Genomic DNA, 16428 nt, shown 5'->3' on the forward strand with positions numbered 1-16428 from the left:
CTCTCCCTGTCCTTATCTCAACTCACAAGTTTTTTTGTATTGCCTCTCACCTGAAGAGGTGTGATAGACAGGCTTTGGTGGGCACCTGGCATCCAGCCAGGGTCAACCCACAGCAATAGTATCCTGAACAAAACTTCCAGACATTCACTTATACCAAAGGAAATTTAGCAAGTATTGTCACTAGAGTGTGAGGGAGTGGGTGATCACGTTGAGAGCAGGCATCAACAATTTGCCAGGTGGCCTCATGCACTTAGGATGTTGAGTGTTAAAGTTCTCAACACAGTGGGGAGGGGCAGTGGGCACTGTCTGGAGCCAGAGCTGGTGGCAGTGGCTGCCTGGAGCCATGCTGGGGCTTGAGGGGTGGCACTGGAGGCTCAGCATGGGGGGACCAGTGTTTCATCCCAGCAGGCTCAAAGATCAGGAAAGGCTGCACCTCACATCATTAATTATTCTTTTCTTATCCCTCTGTTCAGCTCCAGATCCCTTTTCTCCCCCCGCTTCCCATTCTGCCCTGTTGATGTTTTTAATTTCTCCATCACCCTCTGCTTGGCCTCAGCTCCAGCTCCTTGTTTTTCATTCCTCCCTCTCTGTCCTGTAGCCCCTCAGTATTTTTTCTCTGGCTCTCTTTGTCCTGCCAGTGCTTGCTTTTATTCTTACAAGAAAATTGCCAAGGACTTTGGTGAAAAAAGGCTTTCCCAAGCATTTGGAGATAAAAGAACCTGAAACTGCTTCTTCTGACAAATTCATAAAGATGGGAGGCTTGTATGAGGCTTGGTGCTGCTGTAACCAGCCACTACCTTCCACTAATATTTGAACTGTTACAAACCATGACTTTTGTCATGAGGGTGTGTATATTTGTAAAATACTAAAAACTCATTTATATATATGAGAAAAGCCTTTTATGTATAGACAAAAAATACTCATTTATATAAAAAATTTCAAAATATAATCATACACCTACTCTTTTATATGCAGGATTTTAGATTATAAGAAATTCTAAATAAAAAACATACTACAAAAACTCCACGGCCAAAGGAAATGACCTTGGCAACTGTTGCAGCGCCTCGATATCTGATGCCAGGCAAGGGAGGAACATTATCTGAGCTCTGAGTGCCTCAAAACCTTTCTCTCTGTTCCAGGGCGGCCCCTGTTTCTGAGTCTGAGGGTTGGTTTGGGGGTTCAGGACCCCAAACATTGAAGAGAGAGCACCAAAGGTAGGAGAGGTGACCACAAAAAGCAGGTGCCCCCCCCCCCGCCCCGAATTTCAGGGAGAGACTCCAGAAGTTAGTGAGGGGCCCCTAAGGGTGGGAGCCGCCCCCGAGAAGGGGGTGGGATCCCCCAAGGACCCCAAAGATTGGCAAAGATTGTCCCTCTCACCCCTCCCGGGCCTCTGGGGCGTGACCTTCTCAAGCAGCCTTTAAGGAAGATAATGAAAAAATAACACAAAATAATAAAAAAAAAGAAAACCTAAAATAAGTTCAACAAAAAATCAATTTAAAAAAGATCAAATTAAAAAAAGCTAACAAGTGTAATAAAAGAGCAAATAAAATTACATAAAATAAAAAATAAGATAGGAGCTTTTGCTGGTGGGCGACGGTGGGAGTGGAAGGCGGAGCTGCAGAAAGAGCCGCTCCCCGGCCCGTGCAGCGCCTTCGCCGCTCGGGCCCCGGCGGGCATTGGCGGGGTGCTGGACTGCGCTGCAGTTCCCGGCCGTGTCCGCCAGGCGGCGCCGGCGAGGCAGAGGGGGCGGCCGGGGGCGGGATTCGAACTGGGGGTGTGAGCAGCGATAGCCGCTCCCCAGGCGGGCGCCTTGACCGCTCGGCCAGCGGGGCGGAGGCGTGGCCACGGTGGGGTGTGGGCGGGGCCTCCGGTCGCGGTCGGGGCGTGGTCACTTGTGGAGGCGTGGCCGATGGATGAGGAAGGTGTGGCCGCCCTGCACGGCCTTAAAACATAATAATGAAATAAACCCAATAAAATTAAAAAAAAAGTTAAAAATTATAAAAAATACGGCGAAAACTACATGAAAAAACGAAAGAGTCGGTGTAGCCCGTAAGGCTTTGCGGCGCATCGTTTTATTTTGCAGGCTTTGTGAAATAAGAAATACGAGAAAATAGCAACGTGAATAAATGGAAAAAGGAAAGAAGTAAAAAAGAATAAGTCCCGCCTGCCCCCCGGAGGAATCCCGAGGCTGCCGGGACACGGCCCCGGCGGGAGCAGCGCGGGCGGCGGCGCCGAGCTCGGCTCTGCCGGGCGGGGGTCCCGGGGGGCTCCGCTCCGGCCCCAGCGACAAACAGCGCAAACTGGAGCCGAGCGAGGAAGTGGCTGAGCAGCGAGAAACCGCAAGGTCCCAGCGCTGGAAGCCCACGTGGAGCACGAGAGACTCGGCCGTGGCAAAGGAGGCGAGTTACTGCCTGGGGAGAGTAGCCTGTGATTCTTCCTGCATCAAATACTCTCAAATATCTGCGGATTTCGGTGATTCAGAGGAGTTCTTTATTTACAGCATTGCAGTAAATGTTTCCGTAAGCGTTTCCCTTAATTTCTTGTATTTACCCAGAAGACTCCTTAGTTACCGGCAACACAGTAGCTTTTATTGCCGTGTTTCAGAACAGCCCTGTAGGTCCCTGGAGGTGTTTGGGGTCCTCGGGGGATCCTGCAGGACCCCATAGAACTCTGGTAGTCTCTGGGGGGGTCCCTGCTGATTCCTGGGGGTCCCTTGTGGTGCTGGGGGTCCCTGGAGGACTCTGGGCGTCCTTGTGGGTTCAAGGGTGTCCCATGAGGGTCCCTGGGGATGGTGGGAGTCCCGTGGGGGATCCCTTGGGTGTCCCTGGGAGTGCTGGGGGTCCCCGAAGATCTCTGGGGGTGTCCCTGGCGATCCTCTTTCTTCTGGGGCTCCCTTTGGGGTCCGTGTAGGTATTTGAGGATCTTTTTAGTTCCGGGGGTCTCTGGGGCTTCTGTGTGTGCCGTCAGGGTCCCTTGAGGTATTTGTATTTCCCTGGGGGTCCCCTGATTGCCCGGAATCCCTGTAGAACCCTGAAGGATCCCTGGGTTCTCAGGACATGCCTGAGGGTCCCCGAGTTTGTGAGGAGTCCCTGAGGGGTCCCTGGGGTTCCTTGTGTGTCCATGGGTGTCCCATGAGGGTCCCTGGGGGTGTTGGTGTTCCCTGGAGGTCTCGGGGGTTCCTGGAGAAGCTGGGAAGTCCCTGTAGATCCCTGGGTGTCCCTGAGGGTCCCTGGGCATGTTTGGGATCTCTGGGGTCCCCTGGGTGTTCCTGGGAGTGCTGGGGGTCCCCAAACATCTCTGGGGGTGTCCCTGGTGATCGCCTTTATTCTGGGGCTCCCTTTGGGGTCCCCGTAGGTCTCTGGGGATTCCTTTATGCCTGGGTGTGTCTGGTGGTTCTGGGGGTCCCTGTAGTTCCCTGGAGCTCCCCTGAGTGCCACGAGTCCTGTAAATATCTGGGGTGTCTCTGGCGGTCCCTGTGAGTGTTGAGAGTCCCTGGGGATCCTTGTGGGTTCAGGAGTGTCCCACGGGGGTCTCTGGTGGTCTTGGGTATTCCTAGATGTTGGGGAGCATTGGGGTCCTTGGAGGTCCTTGAGTATCTCTTTGGGATCCAGGGGGTCATGGGGAGGGGCTTCTGCAGATCCCTGGGAGGCCCTGGGTGTCCCTTGGGGGTCCCTGGAGGTCCATGAAGGTGTTTGTAGTTCCCTGGGGGTCCCCTGATTGCCAGGAATCCCTGTAGAACCCTGAAGGATCCCTGGGTTCTCAGGAGATGCCTGAGGGTCCCCGAGTTTGTGAGGAGTCCCTGAGGGGTCCCTGGAGGAGTCTGGGCATCCTTGTGGGTCCACGGGTGTCCCATGAGGGCCCCTGGGGATGGTGGGAGTCCCGGGGGGTCTCTTGGGTGTCCCTGGAGGTGCTGAGGGTCCCCACAGATTATTGGGGTCCCTTTAATTCTTGGGGGTCTGTGGGACTGCTCTGCGTGCTGGGTTCCCTCTGGGTCTCTGCGGGTTCTTGGGGTCCCTTTTGTTCCCTGGGGGCCCTTGTGTGTCCCTTTGGGTCCCTGGGGTTGGTGTTCCTGGGGGTCTCTTGGGTGCCGCTGTAGATGCCTGAGGGTCCCTGGGGGTCCCTTGAGAGCAGGGAGACCCTGGAGTTCCCTGGGTGTTTCTTGGGGCCCCTGTTGTTCCCTGGGGGTTCCCGTGTGTCCCTTTGGATCTCTGGGGGTGTTGGGGGTCCTTGGGGGTTCCTGTAGGACCCTGTAGGAACTTGGAGGGCTTGGGGATCTGAGTTGCATCTTCTGGACACTGCACAATCTTATAGTGAAGGAGTGAAAGGCCAATGAGGTGTTCAGCATATTAAGCTGCATTCTTTTAAACTACAAATCAGTTTTCCCCTTCAGTAGATGAAGAATTTTAATTTTTAGTGTATACAGGGTTTTGTTGGTGTGGGGTTTTTTTATTTACCCATTGTAATGTGCTTGTCAGGTACACAAAAGGTCGGGAATGAACAACACAATTGCAACGAGAAATCATTTGTAATCAACAGCTTGCACTTTACATGTCTTCGAAATTGGTCTGTGCCCCTTGCAGTGTTACAGCCTCTGACAGTGAATCACGTTAGCAGAGGAAGAAGTGCTTTGTGTGAGCTGTAGTTTCCCTCTCCCTGCAGCCTTTCCAGCAGCTTTTCTTCAGGGCCCGCTCTGTTCTGTGTGCCATCAACTCGTGTGACAATCTGTGGGAGGGGCCGGTGCGATGCGCTCAGCACAGTCTGGCAAATGAATTTCAAACATCGGCCTTGCTGTCGATGGAGGGGGGGGGAAGTGACAAACGAAGGTTGGAGAAAGTGTCTTTGCTGTATCTCCCATACATGGGCTCTACTTGCACTGTCTTTAATATCTCAGTGGTCTGCAATAGACAGGCTTTTGGGTGTAAATTTACTGTTCATCCATTGCCCTGCAGGTTGGACTCCATGACAGAAATGCACAAGGCTCATCGGCAGCAATGTGAGAAACATCAGCAAAGCCGAGAGGACTCTGCCAAGGCAATGAAAGATTAGAAGAGTCTTTGGGGGTACTGGTGAACAGCATAAGTTTTTGCAGGAAATGCGAGGGAATGTCCAAGACTTGCTTGAGTGTTTCAGAGAAAAGGTAAGGATGCAAAAACATTCATCTCTTAAAAAAAAAGAGTCTCATAGTTCCTGCCAAAGAGCACATTTTCCTCTGTTTTCAAACCCTGAGAACATACTACTCTTCTAAAGGTTTGGTCATTCGAGGGTTGAAAAGAACTTCTCATCATGCTGAGCTGGTTGTCAGAAACTTCACAGTGTACGAGGTCAGTGACTTTAGATTGCCTAAAAACTTGCAGATTTTCTGTCTAGAGGACTTTGGTAGATACTCTGGCATTTCAAGTTTACTCAGATGCTGCTTTTTACTTTTGTTGGATGTCAGGTTAGCAAAAATAAGGGCTGAACTATGATCTTGTTAGTTTCTGGAATGTTTTGTGTACACAGTGACAGACTTTTGTCTTCTGTATTATTATAGACTTCCTTCTGCCAGGCGTCACTTGGTATTGCTCTGCTCTGAGGGAGAAGAGTTGTAAAAGTAAAGTGGCTGTTCAGAGACACCCAGACTTGAAAATATCCTTCTTTCATGTGTATGTCCAACTCAAAAACATAATTAGTTTTTTCTCAAGATTTTCACAATGGTTGGATTACTTACTTTGTGGTAAATATTGTAGGAGCTCCTGAATATATTACCCATTTCTGTATTTTTATATATATATATATATATTAGGCACACACAGGAGCTGTGGAATTCAGCTGGCAGTACATGGGCTGTTTCTCTGTTGTCTTCTGACTTGAATACAGTAGCACAGTAGCTTCTAAATATAGAACCTGTCGGAATGACCAAGCAGTTTAAGCTGCTGTTTGCCCAGCTCGGTGGGTGTGGGAGGGGAACAGAAAAGCATTCTGGGTGTTAATGGGGTAGATATTAATTGTCCAGTGTCCCTGGAATTGGGAGAGACCAGTCTGCAGTCCTGTAAAGTGAAGACTGTGTTGTGAACAAACCTGGGAAGTGTGAACCAGTTAGTTCATCCAAGTGATTGATTAGTGTGACTAATTAGTTGCCATTGATTGTTCACTGAGGAAGCCACACTCCTGAGTCTGACAGATTTTGTATAACCAGGAAAACATATTATTAAGAAGTTGTGTAACAATTTCAGTTCGGTTTGAAGGAGGGTTTTTGGCCTACCTAGCTCCACTAGTAAATAAATCAATCCCAGCCATTTGACAGCAAATTAACGAGCCTGGTTGTTAAATTAGCAGCAGCTGCAGTTGCTTTCCTACAACATACCCTTGCTTTGCTGGTAGTTGGTTTTTAAGGATTCTACACTTGGAAACTTTCTCAGCCTCCCTGTACCTCACCTGGCATTCCAGTCCGTTGAACTTGTAAGATGTGACTTCTGTCCTCTCCTGCTTTTTAGGGGCATTCACAGAGTTTTGCTGTTTCAGGAGGAGGCTGTTGCTGTATTTGTCTGCACAGTGAGCTGCAAAAGCAGGAGCTGATGGGTCAGTCCAACTGGAGCATTTCATTTATTGTGACATTATTTGGCCAGATAATGTTTGGAATTCAGTGCTTTCAGCACGACAAAGGTACCATCAGATTCAGAACCAGCAGCCCACGGGACACCACAAGGTTTTCTAAAATGGAGGTGGGAGGAGGAGGGAAAAATCAAGTGATCATTGTCAGTTTTTATTTCAATGAGATGCAGTAGGATGGTGAATTGTTGTTGTCTTTGGAGCGTAGAGCTGAATTGCCTTCAGCTGTTTGGTAGAACCTGTGGCCCTGACTGCTTCATATTTAGTGTTGCTGTTATTATTTATAATAATGTTGTCACGACCTGCTCCTGGGAAGGGGACGGGGGTAACCGAGTTTGTTTTTAGTCATTGCCTTTGGGGTGGATTAAAGTGAACCGACACCATATGATCGGTGTTTATTTTAACAATTCCGTATAGTGTGACATAGAAAATAACCTTAGTGGGGGGGAAAAGATGCACAGGGGGAAGAAAGACAGGAGAAGGGTCCAGAACAGCAGGGAAAAGAAGAGGTGAGAGAAGGTGAGAATGGAAAGGTTACACAGTCACCGCCCGGGGATCCAGCGTTGCATCTCAACGGGCCTGCGGTCGGCGGGGTCGAAGAACAGAACCCAAATTCCCAAAATCACCAGTCCATTTTCTACCCTCAGCATGCCCTCTGCACCTCCCTCCGAGGCAGGGGGTTGTTTTCTGCGACCCCCATATTCGCCGGAGGGCAGGGCAAGGGCTCCTCTTGCCTCTTCAGCCCTGGAGGAAGGGATGGCCCCAACTGCCCATCAGGGGTATAATGCAAAAGTCAAAAGCCTGCCAAGTTTCTTAGAATGCATAAATCATTAACCGTCAGTCTGACAGCACCCAGCCATGTCTGCATTCAATAACAATTTTGCTTTGTCGTTCTCCGTGAAGCTTCACTGAGGGCGGTGATTTTTATATAGTGGACAGGGAGACAGAAGAGGAAAGGAAAGGAAGGGAAGCCCCCCGTGCACGGGATTCCCCCCCTTAAGGAAAACAATTTTATTTCTCTGCTCCGTGAGTGGTAGTGGGGGGGCATTAAAGGATTTCAGTAGTTACAATTAAATTTCTTAACATTAATAACACAAATGAACATTAAAAAGTTACAAACATACAGAAATGCTGGAAATTATGCACACATGACATTAATAAGGTTACAAACACAAATACTTGCAAAATTATACATTAAAACATAGAGTTACTTGGGAGACAAATGCTTGAAGTTATCAGAAAGCATTGAGTTACTTGGGAGCTGGTGAAAGGCTTTCTTATATTCTCCTTTAGGCCTACGTTTAGTTCTATTTGTTAAATTTAACCAAACATGGTAGGCATTGTTTTTTAAGGCAAAGACAAATGCATGTAATGCATATTTGTTTGATTCCAAATATGCCTAAATACTTGTACTAACTCCCAGGTTACATTTGGTTGAGTTTCTCAATTGAGAGAGATATTCCAAAAGGACAAAATAAACTTGCATGTATCTTACACAATTTTACTAGCAAGTTGTTCATATGAAACAAGCAATTTTGGGAGTAGGGGAACACAAACAAATGTTTGTGGTAGGTTTTTACATATTGAAATTTGTTAGGATCAGAACATTTTCAAGACGAAGCACATGCAAACAACCCAAAAGAAAAATAACCAGCATAACTTTTCAGTCTTGCTGTTACTTCATGTTCTCAAAGGACAATGAGAACCAATCATAGCAGCTGTAGAAAGTTTCATCGGTTTCATGTAGTTTTATGTGGTTTCATTTCTTCGTCTGGCAGGTTTCTGTAAAAAAGGACACATCTGGCCCACTGTGGACCTGTTAAACAGGTTTGTGGTGGGGCTGAGGGGACCACAGTGTTGGACTGCTGGGGGCAGCTGCCCTCAGGGGGTGATTGATGCTATTCCGTTTCTGATTCACGGTCCTTACTGCTGTATTTTGACTATGTTCTCTGAATGGCCTTGCTTAAATTGTTAGTTCTTCAGAGGGATACAGGGGTTTGTTAACATCTACCGGTCTGGGGTATTCCAAATTGATGTAATTCACAATTTTTCATTGCAAGCTTTTAATTTTTTATTTCCTCATTTTGTAATGGTGAAGCAACAGATTTATTTCCTTTTTCCCCGAACTGCTTCACGTTCATCAGTCGACTGTGGGAGTTCTTTTCCTAATTGCTCCTGTAATTCCTTTATCTGCACCTTAAAAGGGCTCGAGCACTGCAGGGATGGCCCCAACTGCCCATCAGGGGTATAATGCAAAAGTCAAAAGCCCGCAAAGTTTCTTAGAATGCATAAATCATTAACCGTTTCAGTCTCTGACACCCCTGCACCTTCATGCCCTGTGGAACTCTGGCTGGCAATATCCCAGTCTCCCTCCTAGTCTGCATTACCCAGTTACCAGGTGGGGAGCGAGGGAAAAGCAGACATTGCTGCAGCCCAGTATCCTGGCCCATGTTCGTTCTGCAGCCTGCATGTTGTGCTTACATGAGCTGCCACCAGGACAAACAGTTCAGGTACCTTTTGACTCCTGCTCTCTTCTTCTTTTTTTTTTTTTTTCAGAAGTGTTTTCTTAACTGCTAAGAGAAATTTTTTAAAAGGGAGTTTTCTGTCACCTCTGCTCTGATTGGAGAGGGAGGGAAGCGTGAGTCCCCTTCAGAGGGAATCCAGAGTATTTAATTAATTTGTTAATTTATTATGATTTACTTCATTAATCAAACCAGGGAAAATCTGAGATATATCCTCATTAAATTTAAAACCGTTTCTGCACATTGTCCCTTCTGCCTTGTCATTTCTCAGTGAGTTTCCAGGCTGACAAAACAAAACTCAGGTTAGTTAGAGACATGGTACAGAATTCTCAAGTCTAACTGTGTTCCCTCCTGACTGTTGCTGGTCCTGGTAAGCACTTTGTTAAGTTAGAAAAAATACAAGGTGCTCATAAAGAGATGTTTTGAATCCAGAAAGTATAATTTTGTAGTTCTGCACAATTGAACTGTAATTCCCACTTGTACCCTGATCTCTGGGGTTTTCTTTTTGGTGTAAGTACAAGTTAAAATCCGTGGGGCAACAACTGTGAAAACAATCAGGTTTCTGCTATTTTAGGTTTTCGTTCTATCGGTGACTGTGGGCTAAGAGAGTGAATTGGTTCATCTGGTTGAGTGTTTTAGAGTTTGTTTTGTGAGTGTATGATCCTTGCATACGTGTTGCTTCTTGTATGTGTTGACTCAAATCTCTTTTTAGGTATCTAACTCAAATTCTCTTATTAGGGCAAGTGTCGAGATTTTGAAACAATGTTGTGGTTTGAATCCTTTGCTGTTTTACGGCTGTGAAGAGCAGGAGCAAGTGAAAGATGAAGCTGATATTTCACTGTTGCCTACCATTGTAGAGCGAGTTGTTCTTCCTAAATTAACAGGTATAGGTTTGGAAAATGGTGGGGAAGGGGTTGTGGAATCTCGTGCTTGTTTGTGCTTTCAGATTTTACTGTTTTGTAAATAAATGAATGATCAATACCTGTATTTGAGTATGTTCAAGGGGGGGTAATTCTTTACTCTCTTACAGTGATTTCAGAAAATATCTGGGATCCTTTTTCTACCACACAGACATGTAGAGTGGTGGCAATTGTACAGAAACCAGTAGGTGGATACCCCTCAGTGGTGAATGCAGAAAACAAAAACACACAAGTGAGTTGGGTTTTTTACATAAGTTAAGGAATTTGAATATATTTTTACTATACTTAATGCTGGAAAACAGAGGAAGAAAGAGAAGTTTTCAGTTTATTTGATGCTCGGCAGCTTGGTTGTGAACAGTCAAGTATGGTGATAGATTAAGAGAAGGAACTCAGTGAAACCTCCCCAAAATAGATACAGGAGATAAAAAGATACACCAAATGTAAGACTTGTTGGTCTCCAGTTTTGCTTTAAGGGTCTGCTACAAATACTGTGTTTTCTTTCTTAAGATCTCTGCAATCTTTTCAAATGCAGTGCCTGGAAATTGGGTAGTTTTACTTTGCCTTCTGTGAGTGCAGCAACTGATGTTAAGAGTTCAGGCTTTAATGGAACCTGTCAAAGTTCAGATGTTTCCATTATTACAGGCTTCTTCCTTTAAGACTGGATGGGTGCTTAAATATGTGTGCCCTTACTGTTGGGCTCACAAATGTTCTTTATTGTTTTAAAAATCAATTTCCGATTTTTAACTACTAAGCAGTGCCTTGGACATCTAAAAATAAAATGATCTGTTTCAGATGCTTTTGAAGGCATTATTGCTAAGAATGAGGAGAACACTAGATGATGATGTATTCATGCCCTTCTATCCAAAAAAGTAAGTTTACTTTCAACTATGGTGTTAGATTTTTCTTAGCAAGTTGCTGCCTTCTGTCCACAGTTAACGGGGTTTTTCCCAGTGTGGTTCAGTGCCTGGATACAGGACATCTTTTTGTTATCCTCCTGGTAGAATTTAGCAAAGACAAGAAGGATGGAAGGGAGTATTTATGGAAATGAATTGTGTGCTGGAAACCAGCAAATTGCAGACAGAGATGTGGTCTTGGTTGCTCATTAAGAAATCTCTTTACTTTGCAGCATCTTAGAAAACAAGAACTCGGGTCCATATTTGTTTTTCCAACGTCAGTTTTGGTCCTCTGGTAAGGTGAGTAAATACATCTGGTAAATGGTCTGAGACAGTGTAGCAATAAAATACTTCTCAAATTTGTGGAAAAGGGTAGATGGAAGCTGCTGTAATCTCTAAATGAGGATCCTTAGTCTTTGGTAATGCACTGTGAGGGAGACTGTATTCTGAATAGGTTTGCAAGATATTTAAAATATTAAATATTTTTTAAATGTTCATGTGTTTGATCAACTTTCTGGTTTCAGTAAGTCTTGAAATGCCTATTTTCAGTTATTAGGAAACTTTCTCCAGTGGTATGGGATCCTTTCAAATCAAACTCTCCAGGAGCTGTCCATAGATGGGCTGCTGAACAGGCACATTCTTATGGCTTTTCAAAACTCAGAGTATGGAGAGGACAGCATGAAGAAGGCTCAAAGTGTAAGTAAAATCAAACAATGTTTAAAATCACAGATTGCAATTAAAGGAAAATGTGGTTAAAACTTGAAGTTGCCTATGAAATCTCGGGTTTGGTATTTCAAAAGTTGTAGTGTCAGTGAAAAAGAGATTTTGTATTTTTTAACACACAAACTAAAGAAAGAAACTTCTCTGGCTTATACCTGTATTTCGTGTAGGTATTTTGTGGGTTTCAGTGTCACACTGCTTGGATTTCGGATACTTTTTTGGTAGTTCTCTCATTTTTTCACTCAGTTGGGTCTTGTCACCTCAATCTCAGCTGGCAGATTTCCCCAATCATGTTACATAGTTTGTAAGAATTTTCTTACATTGTATTTAACTTTCTTTTCCTGATCTGCCTGGGTAATTGCTTGCTTTCCTAACAGTGGTTCAGTAATCTAAGAGGAGACAAGACTATTTATTTCCCAGCTAGAAAACTCCTGTAGATACCTTGCTCACCTGGCTGATACAATTTACAGACACAGCATTGGTTGCTCTGATGTAGAGAAGAGAAATGCAAGGTAATTACCTTGAGTTAAAGCAATTGCAGTTCTTGTCATTTGTTTTATTTTGCCTGTACATGCAAACATGAGTAACTGTCTCCATCCTGTGGAGTGTCTTTGGAAACTTCTTTAAAAGGAGACTTCCAAAATGTTACCGTGTGGTACATGGGGATATTTTTAAAGTGTCTGGACACAGCACCTCCTGGAAATACTGAAACACTGATGATACCTGTTGTACCACTGCTCAGTGTCACAGACTCTTAAGGGGCTTTGTAAAATGGAAGGAGAGGGACTTTTTATATGGGCAGATCATGTCCACTCAAGGGGCAATGGTTCTAAACTGCAAGAGGAGATATTTAGGTTGGATTTTAGGAAGACATTCTTCCCTGTGAGGGTGGTGAGGCACTGGCACAGGTTGCCCAGGGAAGCTGTGGCTGCCCCATCCTTTTAAGTGTCCAAGGTCAGGTTGGATGGGGCTCGAAGCAACCTGGGCTATGGAAGGTGTCCCTTCCAAACAAAACCACCTTTTATTCTGCCAAATTTTGCAGCTACTGCATGTGGACTATTTCACCCTGTGAGCCCTGCTGATTCCTGCATAATGGCTTCTGAATTGCACACTGTCTTTCCTATACTGTACAAACCTTCTGATTTCATTTACACAACCAGCTGGATGAACTTTTTGGCCTTAGATCCAAGAGTCACTTTGCTTGAGTCCCATAATGAGCTTAATTAGAAGTTCAGATTAGACACATCACTGCTGGCCTGTAATGGTTTGGCAACAGCAACAGCACAGGAATGAAGAATCTTCCAGTCTTGTTATACTCTTGTGTATCAGTGTAGCAATTTGTGTGTGAAGTTCACTGAAATTTTTGAACTCTCTCTTTTGGTAGTCTGTGTCTAGGTTTGAAAGAACCTTTTTTACCAGGTGTAAGTACAAACTTGGTAAAAGTTTGTATTGGGAGAGAAACATGCAGTTAGCCTTATTTTCATGGGAAGTTCTAATTTAATTTCTGTCTTCTGTCCTGCCTTTTCCCAGCATTAAACAAATCTGCTGCTGTTGCCCTAATTAAGCAACTCTAATAAATCTGAGGCAGGAATATTTATGATATGGCTTTCATGATGTAGCCTTCTGTTGGGATATTAATCCATGTCATTGATTGTTCTACCCCTTTACTGACTTCTCCTCCCTCCTTTTAGGGAGCACATCCAGCAGGTCATAAAGCTCCTGGCGAGTACCCGAGCCCTGGATCACGCCGTGACAGTTGCAAATGATCACAATGTGAAAGAGGTAAAGATTTTAATAGAGGGAAAAGAGACTTTTCCCACAACTCATTTTGAGCTTTAAAACCATTCCTGATGTGTAATTTATGTACATATGTAAAGTTTCTTAAACTGTATAGTATTGATCTTTGTTTCAATATGAAGTGCATTCTTATAGACAGCACCCTGAAAAATAAAAATCATTGACTTCATTTAAAACAAAAATGGAATCCCAAGATTTTCATCTTTCCAGAAGCCACCTTTTTCTCCAAGTTTCTCAAAATCTTGTTTACAAGAGTACTTTGTGCCCATGCTCAGTAGTCCTGTACTGCTGTTAATTGCTCCATGGTTACAGGGCATGTGTATAATATACTTTGTGTAATACACTGTATGCAATTATTTATAACATCATGTTGCTTTCACACTGGGTATAAAGATGTATTGTTGCATTAAGCTTTTCATTTGCTAAAAATTACTTATTTTGACAATAAAATGATCGTACTGTTGGTCAAAGGAACTGGTAAAACATTCAACTGTGTGAAAATTGTGAGCTCAAGAGCACACACATTGGAATGGAACCTGACCTTTAAGAAGCAGCTGGGCTGCACTCCAAGTGGAGCAGGTAAAAAGTGGTTTGCGTTCAGAATATGAACTCAGAAGACTGTTTTTCAAAAGGGAACTCCAAACTCAATGCTGAATTATTTTAATACAGTCAAAGAATGAGAACTTGTGCTGATGGTGCACGTGTAGACGGCAGCACTTCCTGAAGTCCAGACACGTGTAAGTTGCTCAAATCCACTTTGTGTCCCATTTTGGGGTGGGGGGGTTGTGGTGGTTTTCAGGGTTTTGTTGGTTGGTTTTCTAATGTAATCCATGGAACCTGCTTCTTCAGATTAGTGTGGCTAAAGATGTCAAGAAGAATGAAGGTGAAAAAAGCTTGGAAGTACTTATATTTTAGTAAATATTCAAATGTTACATTTCCCACTAAATACCATATAAGAATGTTCTTTTAAAAAAACAAGGATCAAAGGTAAATGTAAAGAAACAAGAAAACATTTTTTAAAAATCTGTTGATTTATATCAGAACAGTAGTGACTTGGTCTTGGGGTCCAAGGCATGGGGCAGCTGTAACAGCCTTGGGTTAAGAACTATTTCCGTTTGTGCCCTAATTATTTTTAGGGGAACTGTTGCAATTTGCATAATGAGTGCCATTTATGCTCATGTGATGGTTTAAACGAGGATGTAAAAACATCCCATGTGTAACATGCACAGTTCCTTTGGACAGCGGACAGTGTTTTTTCTGAACTCTTGGGATTGATGGAGTACGCTCAGAAATGCCTGCTCTGAAAAGTTGTTTCAATAAACTCATCTGGTGAAGGAGTTGTTGGGGCTGCAACTCGGGAAGCTTTGTTCCTTTAGGAAGGGAGCAAAGGCAATTCCGTGGGTGCCGGCCGACTTTCCACATGTCAGCCCAAAAAGCTGCTGGTGCTGGCAGCAAACAGTCTGTGTGGGGGAGGTAAAGGCCGGGCGGCTCCTGCCTGGCACTGCTTGTGGCAGCAATTCATGGGGATGTTCTATTCTGAAGGTCGCGTTTGAATTTTGGAGGTGGGCTCCAGGAAGAAAATGACTTTATTTTTATTTGGAAATGTCAGAAACAGGATTTTGCTGAAGCTAAAGCAACTAGACCAAGGTAGGAATAGAATTTTGGGGGAATTTCGGAGCTTTCCTGCCATTCCATTTGGTTTTGGGAAGTTTCATAGCCCGGAGGAGAGGCAGGGATGATGAGTGCCAGGTGTACAGAGGCTCACAAAAGAACTCGTTAGTTTTTAAGCACTGGGCAAAGACCTCAATGTGCGTTCATTGTTCATTGTCTTATCTCAGAAGTTCTTAAGCACCTTTGGAGTTTTAGCAAAACACCGTAAACCCTTGGTAAAAAGCCCTGTCTTTTGTCAGAAGAGGGATGAAGGCATTAAAGCCAGACAAAAACAGTCGTTTGCCGCTTGGTCCCTGGGCGTGGTACCTCTAGTTCTCTGTATAGTTCTGTGTAACTTGTGAAGTGTTGTGTCTCCTGTCTTTGTCCTGGCAGAATGGGGGAAAGAGGTCTCCTTGTGTATGACTAATAGCCTAAAGCTTTTGAGATATTTTCGTAAGACAGGACTGAATGCACTTCGAATAAAGTGGTAGGTCTGCAAAAGTATCTTCTGGTGGATAAAACTTTAAAATTTTCTAGTTGGGAAACGTGTTGTTTCATTTTACCTTACACAGCTGTCGTCGCAGAGGAAGTGTTCACATATATTATTCTTAAATAATTTAACACATAAGTAGTCACAGTATGTAAAAGAGTAAGTATTCTTGAAGACATGAGAAAGTCAGCAAGCTGAGAAGCATTTAAGACACTTACACGGATTCTTTACCCGAGTTATGCCTGGATAACATTTCAGTAGTAGCTGTCGTCCAAAGAAAATGCAGTAAAATACAAGCCAGTCGTGTTTGGAAGTGAGGTACGTTTGTGTTGGTTTGTGCGGGTCCCTGAGAGGGAGATGTGGGCCCTGTGTGTCACTGCGGGCTCTGGGGGGGTCTCTCACAGGACAGGGGGTGCCCGATCCTCAAATAGCACTGGGAATAGCCCTGGGAATGTCACCTCCGTGTCCCTGGGCAGGGCTTGTGGAGAGCTGGGGTTTGGGGAGGGTCCTGCGGGGTGGGGATGTGACTTTTGGGGTGTTTGGGGACACCCAGGCACGGTTCGGGAAGTGGGTCCTAATGGAGGGGGTGTTGGATTTGGGGGCGTCCCAGGATTGGGTTTTGGGTGATCTGTGGCGTGCCCCCAAACAATATGTGGGATGCCCAGATCCGTGGGGTGCCCAGCACAGTCTATGGGGTGCCCACTGGAGTTATAGGATGCCCAGACCATTAAGGTGCCCAGAATGCCCATGGGGTGTCTTATTATTTATGAGGTGCCCATTAGAGTTTTGGGGTTACCCCAAACCATATATGGGGTGCCCAGACCCTTGGGGTGCCCCAGCACATCCTG

At 44.9% G+C, this 16428-nt stretch overlaps 1 protein-coding gene and 1 long non-coding RNA gene across 2 annotated transcripts; both read left to right on the plus strand.

Moving 5' to 3' along the window:
• The first annotated feature begins 5152 nt into the window (after positions 1–5152).
• Positions 5153–13910, plus strand: LOC139670748 (PAX3- and PAX7-binding protein 1-like). Its single transcript, XM_071552938.1, has 9 exons — positions 5153–5321; positions 6474–6642; positions 8367–8415; positions 9849–9994; positions 10141–10262; positions 10823–10899; positions 11157–11223; positions 11473–11619; positions 13335–13910. Exons 2-9 carry the CDS (start codon positions 6555–6557, stop codon positions 13407–13409), a joined length of 771 nt encoding a protein of 256 aa, XP_071409039.1. The 5' UTR covers positions 5153–5321; positions 6474–6554; the 3' UTR covers positions 13410–13910.
• A 124-nt stretch (positions 13911–14034) lies between these two features.
• LOC139670749 (uncharacterized) lies at positions 14035–16048 on the plus strand. Its single transcript, XR_011697534.1, has 3 exons — positions 14035–14177; positions 14983–15087; positions 15663–16048. It is a non-coding gene; the product is annotated as an uncharacterized lncRNA (long non-coding RNA).
• Positions 16049–16428: the final 380 nt, after the last annotated feature.

Source organism: Pithys albifrons, chromosome 3 (assembly GCF_047495875.1).
Source record: "Pithys albifrons albifrons isolate INPA30051 chromosome 3, PitAlb_v1, whole genome shotgun sequence".
NCBI lineage: Eukaryota > Metazoa > Chordata > Aves > Passeriformes > Thamnophilidae > Pithys > Pithys albifrons.

Bases quoted from the DNA above. Each gene is read 5' to 3' on its own strand.
- LOC139670748 (XM_071552938.1), top strand. From the start codon at position 6,555: ATGGGTCAGTCCAACTGGAGCATTTCATTTATTGTGACATTATTTGGC. The intron at 6,643-8,366 runs GTACCATCAGAT...TTCGTCTGGCAG, and splicing joins GTGCTTTCAGCACGACAAAG to GTTTCTGTAAAAAAGGACAC. The intron at 11,224-11,472 runs GTGAGTAAATAC...GCCTATTTTCAG, and splicing joins AGTTTTGGTCCTCTGGTAAG to TTATTAGGAAACTTTCTCCA.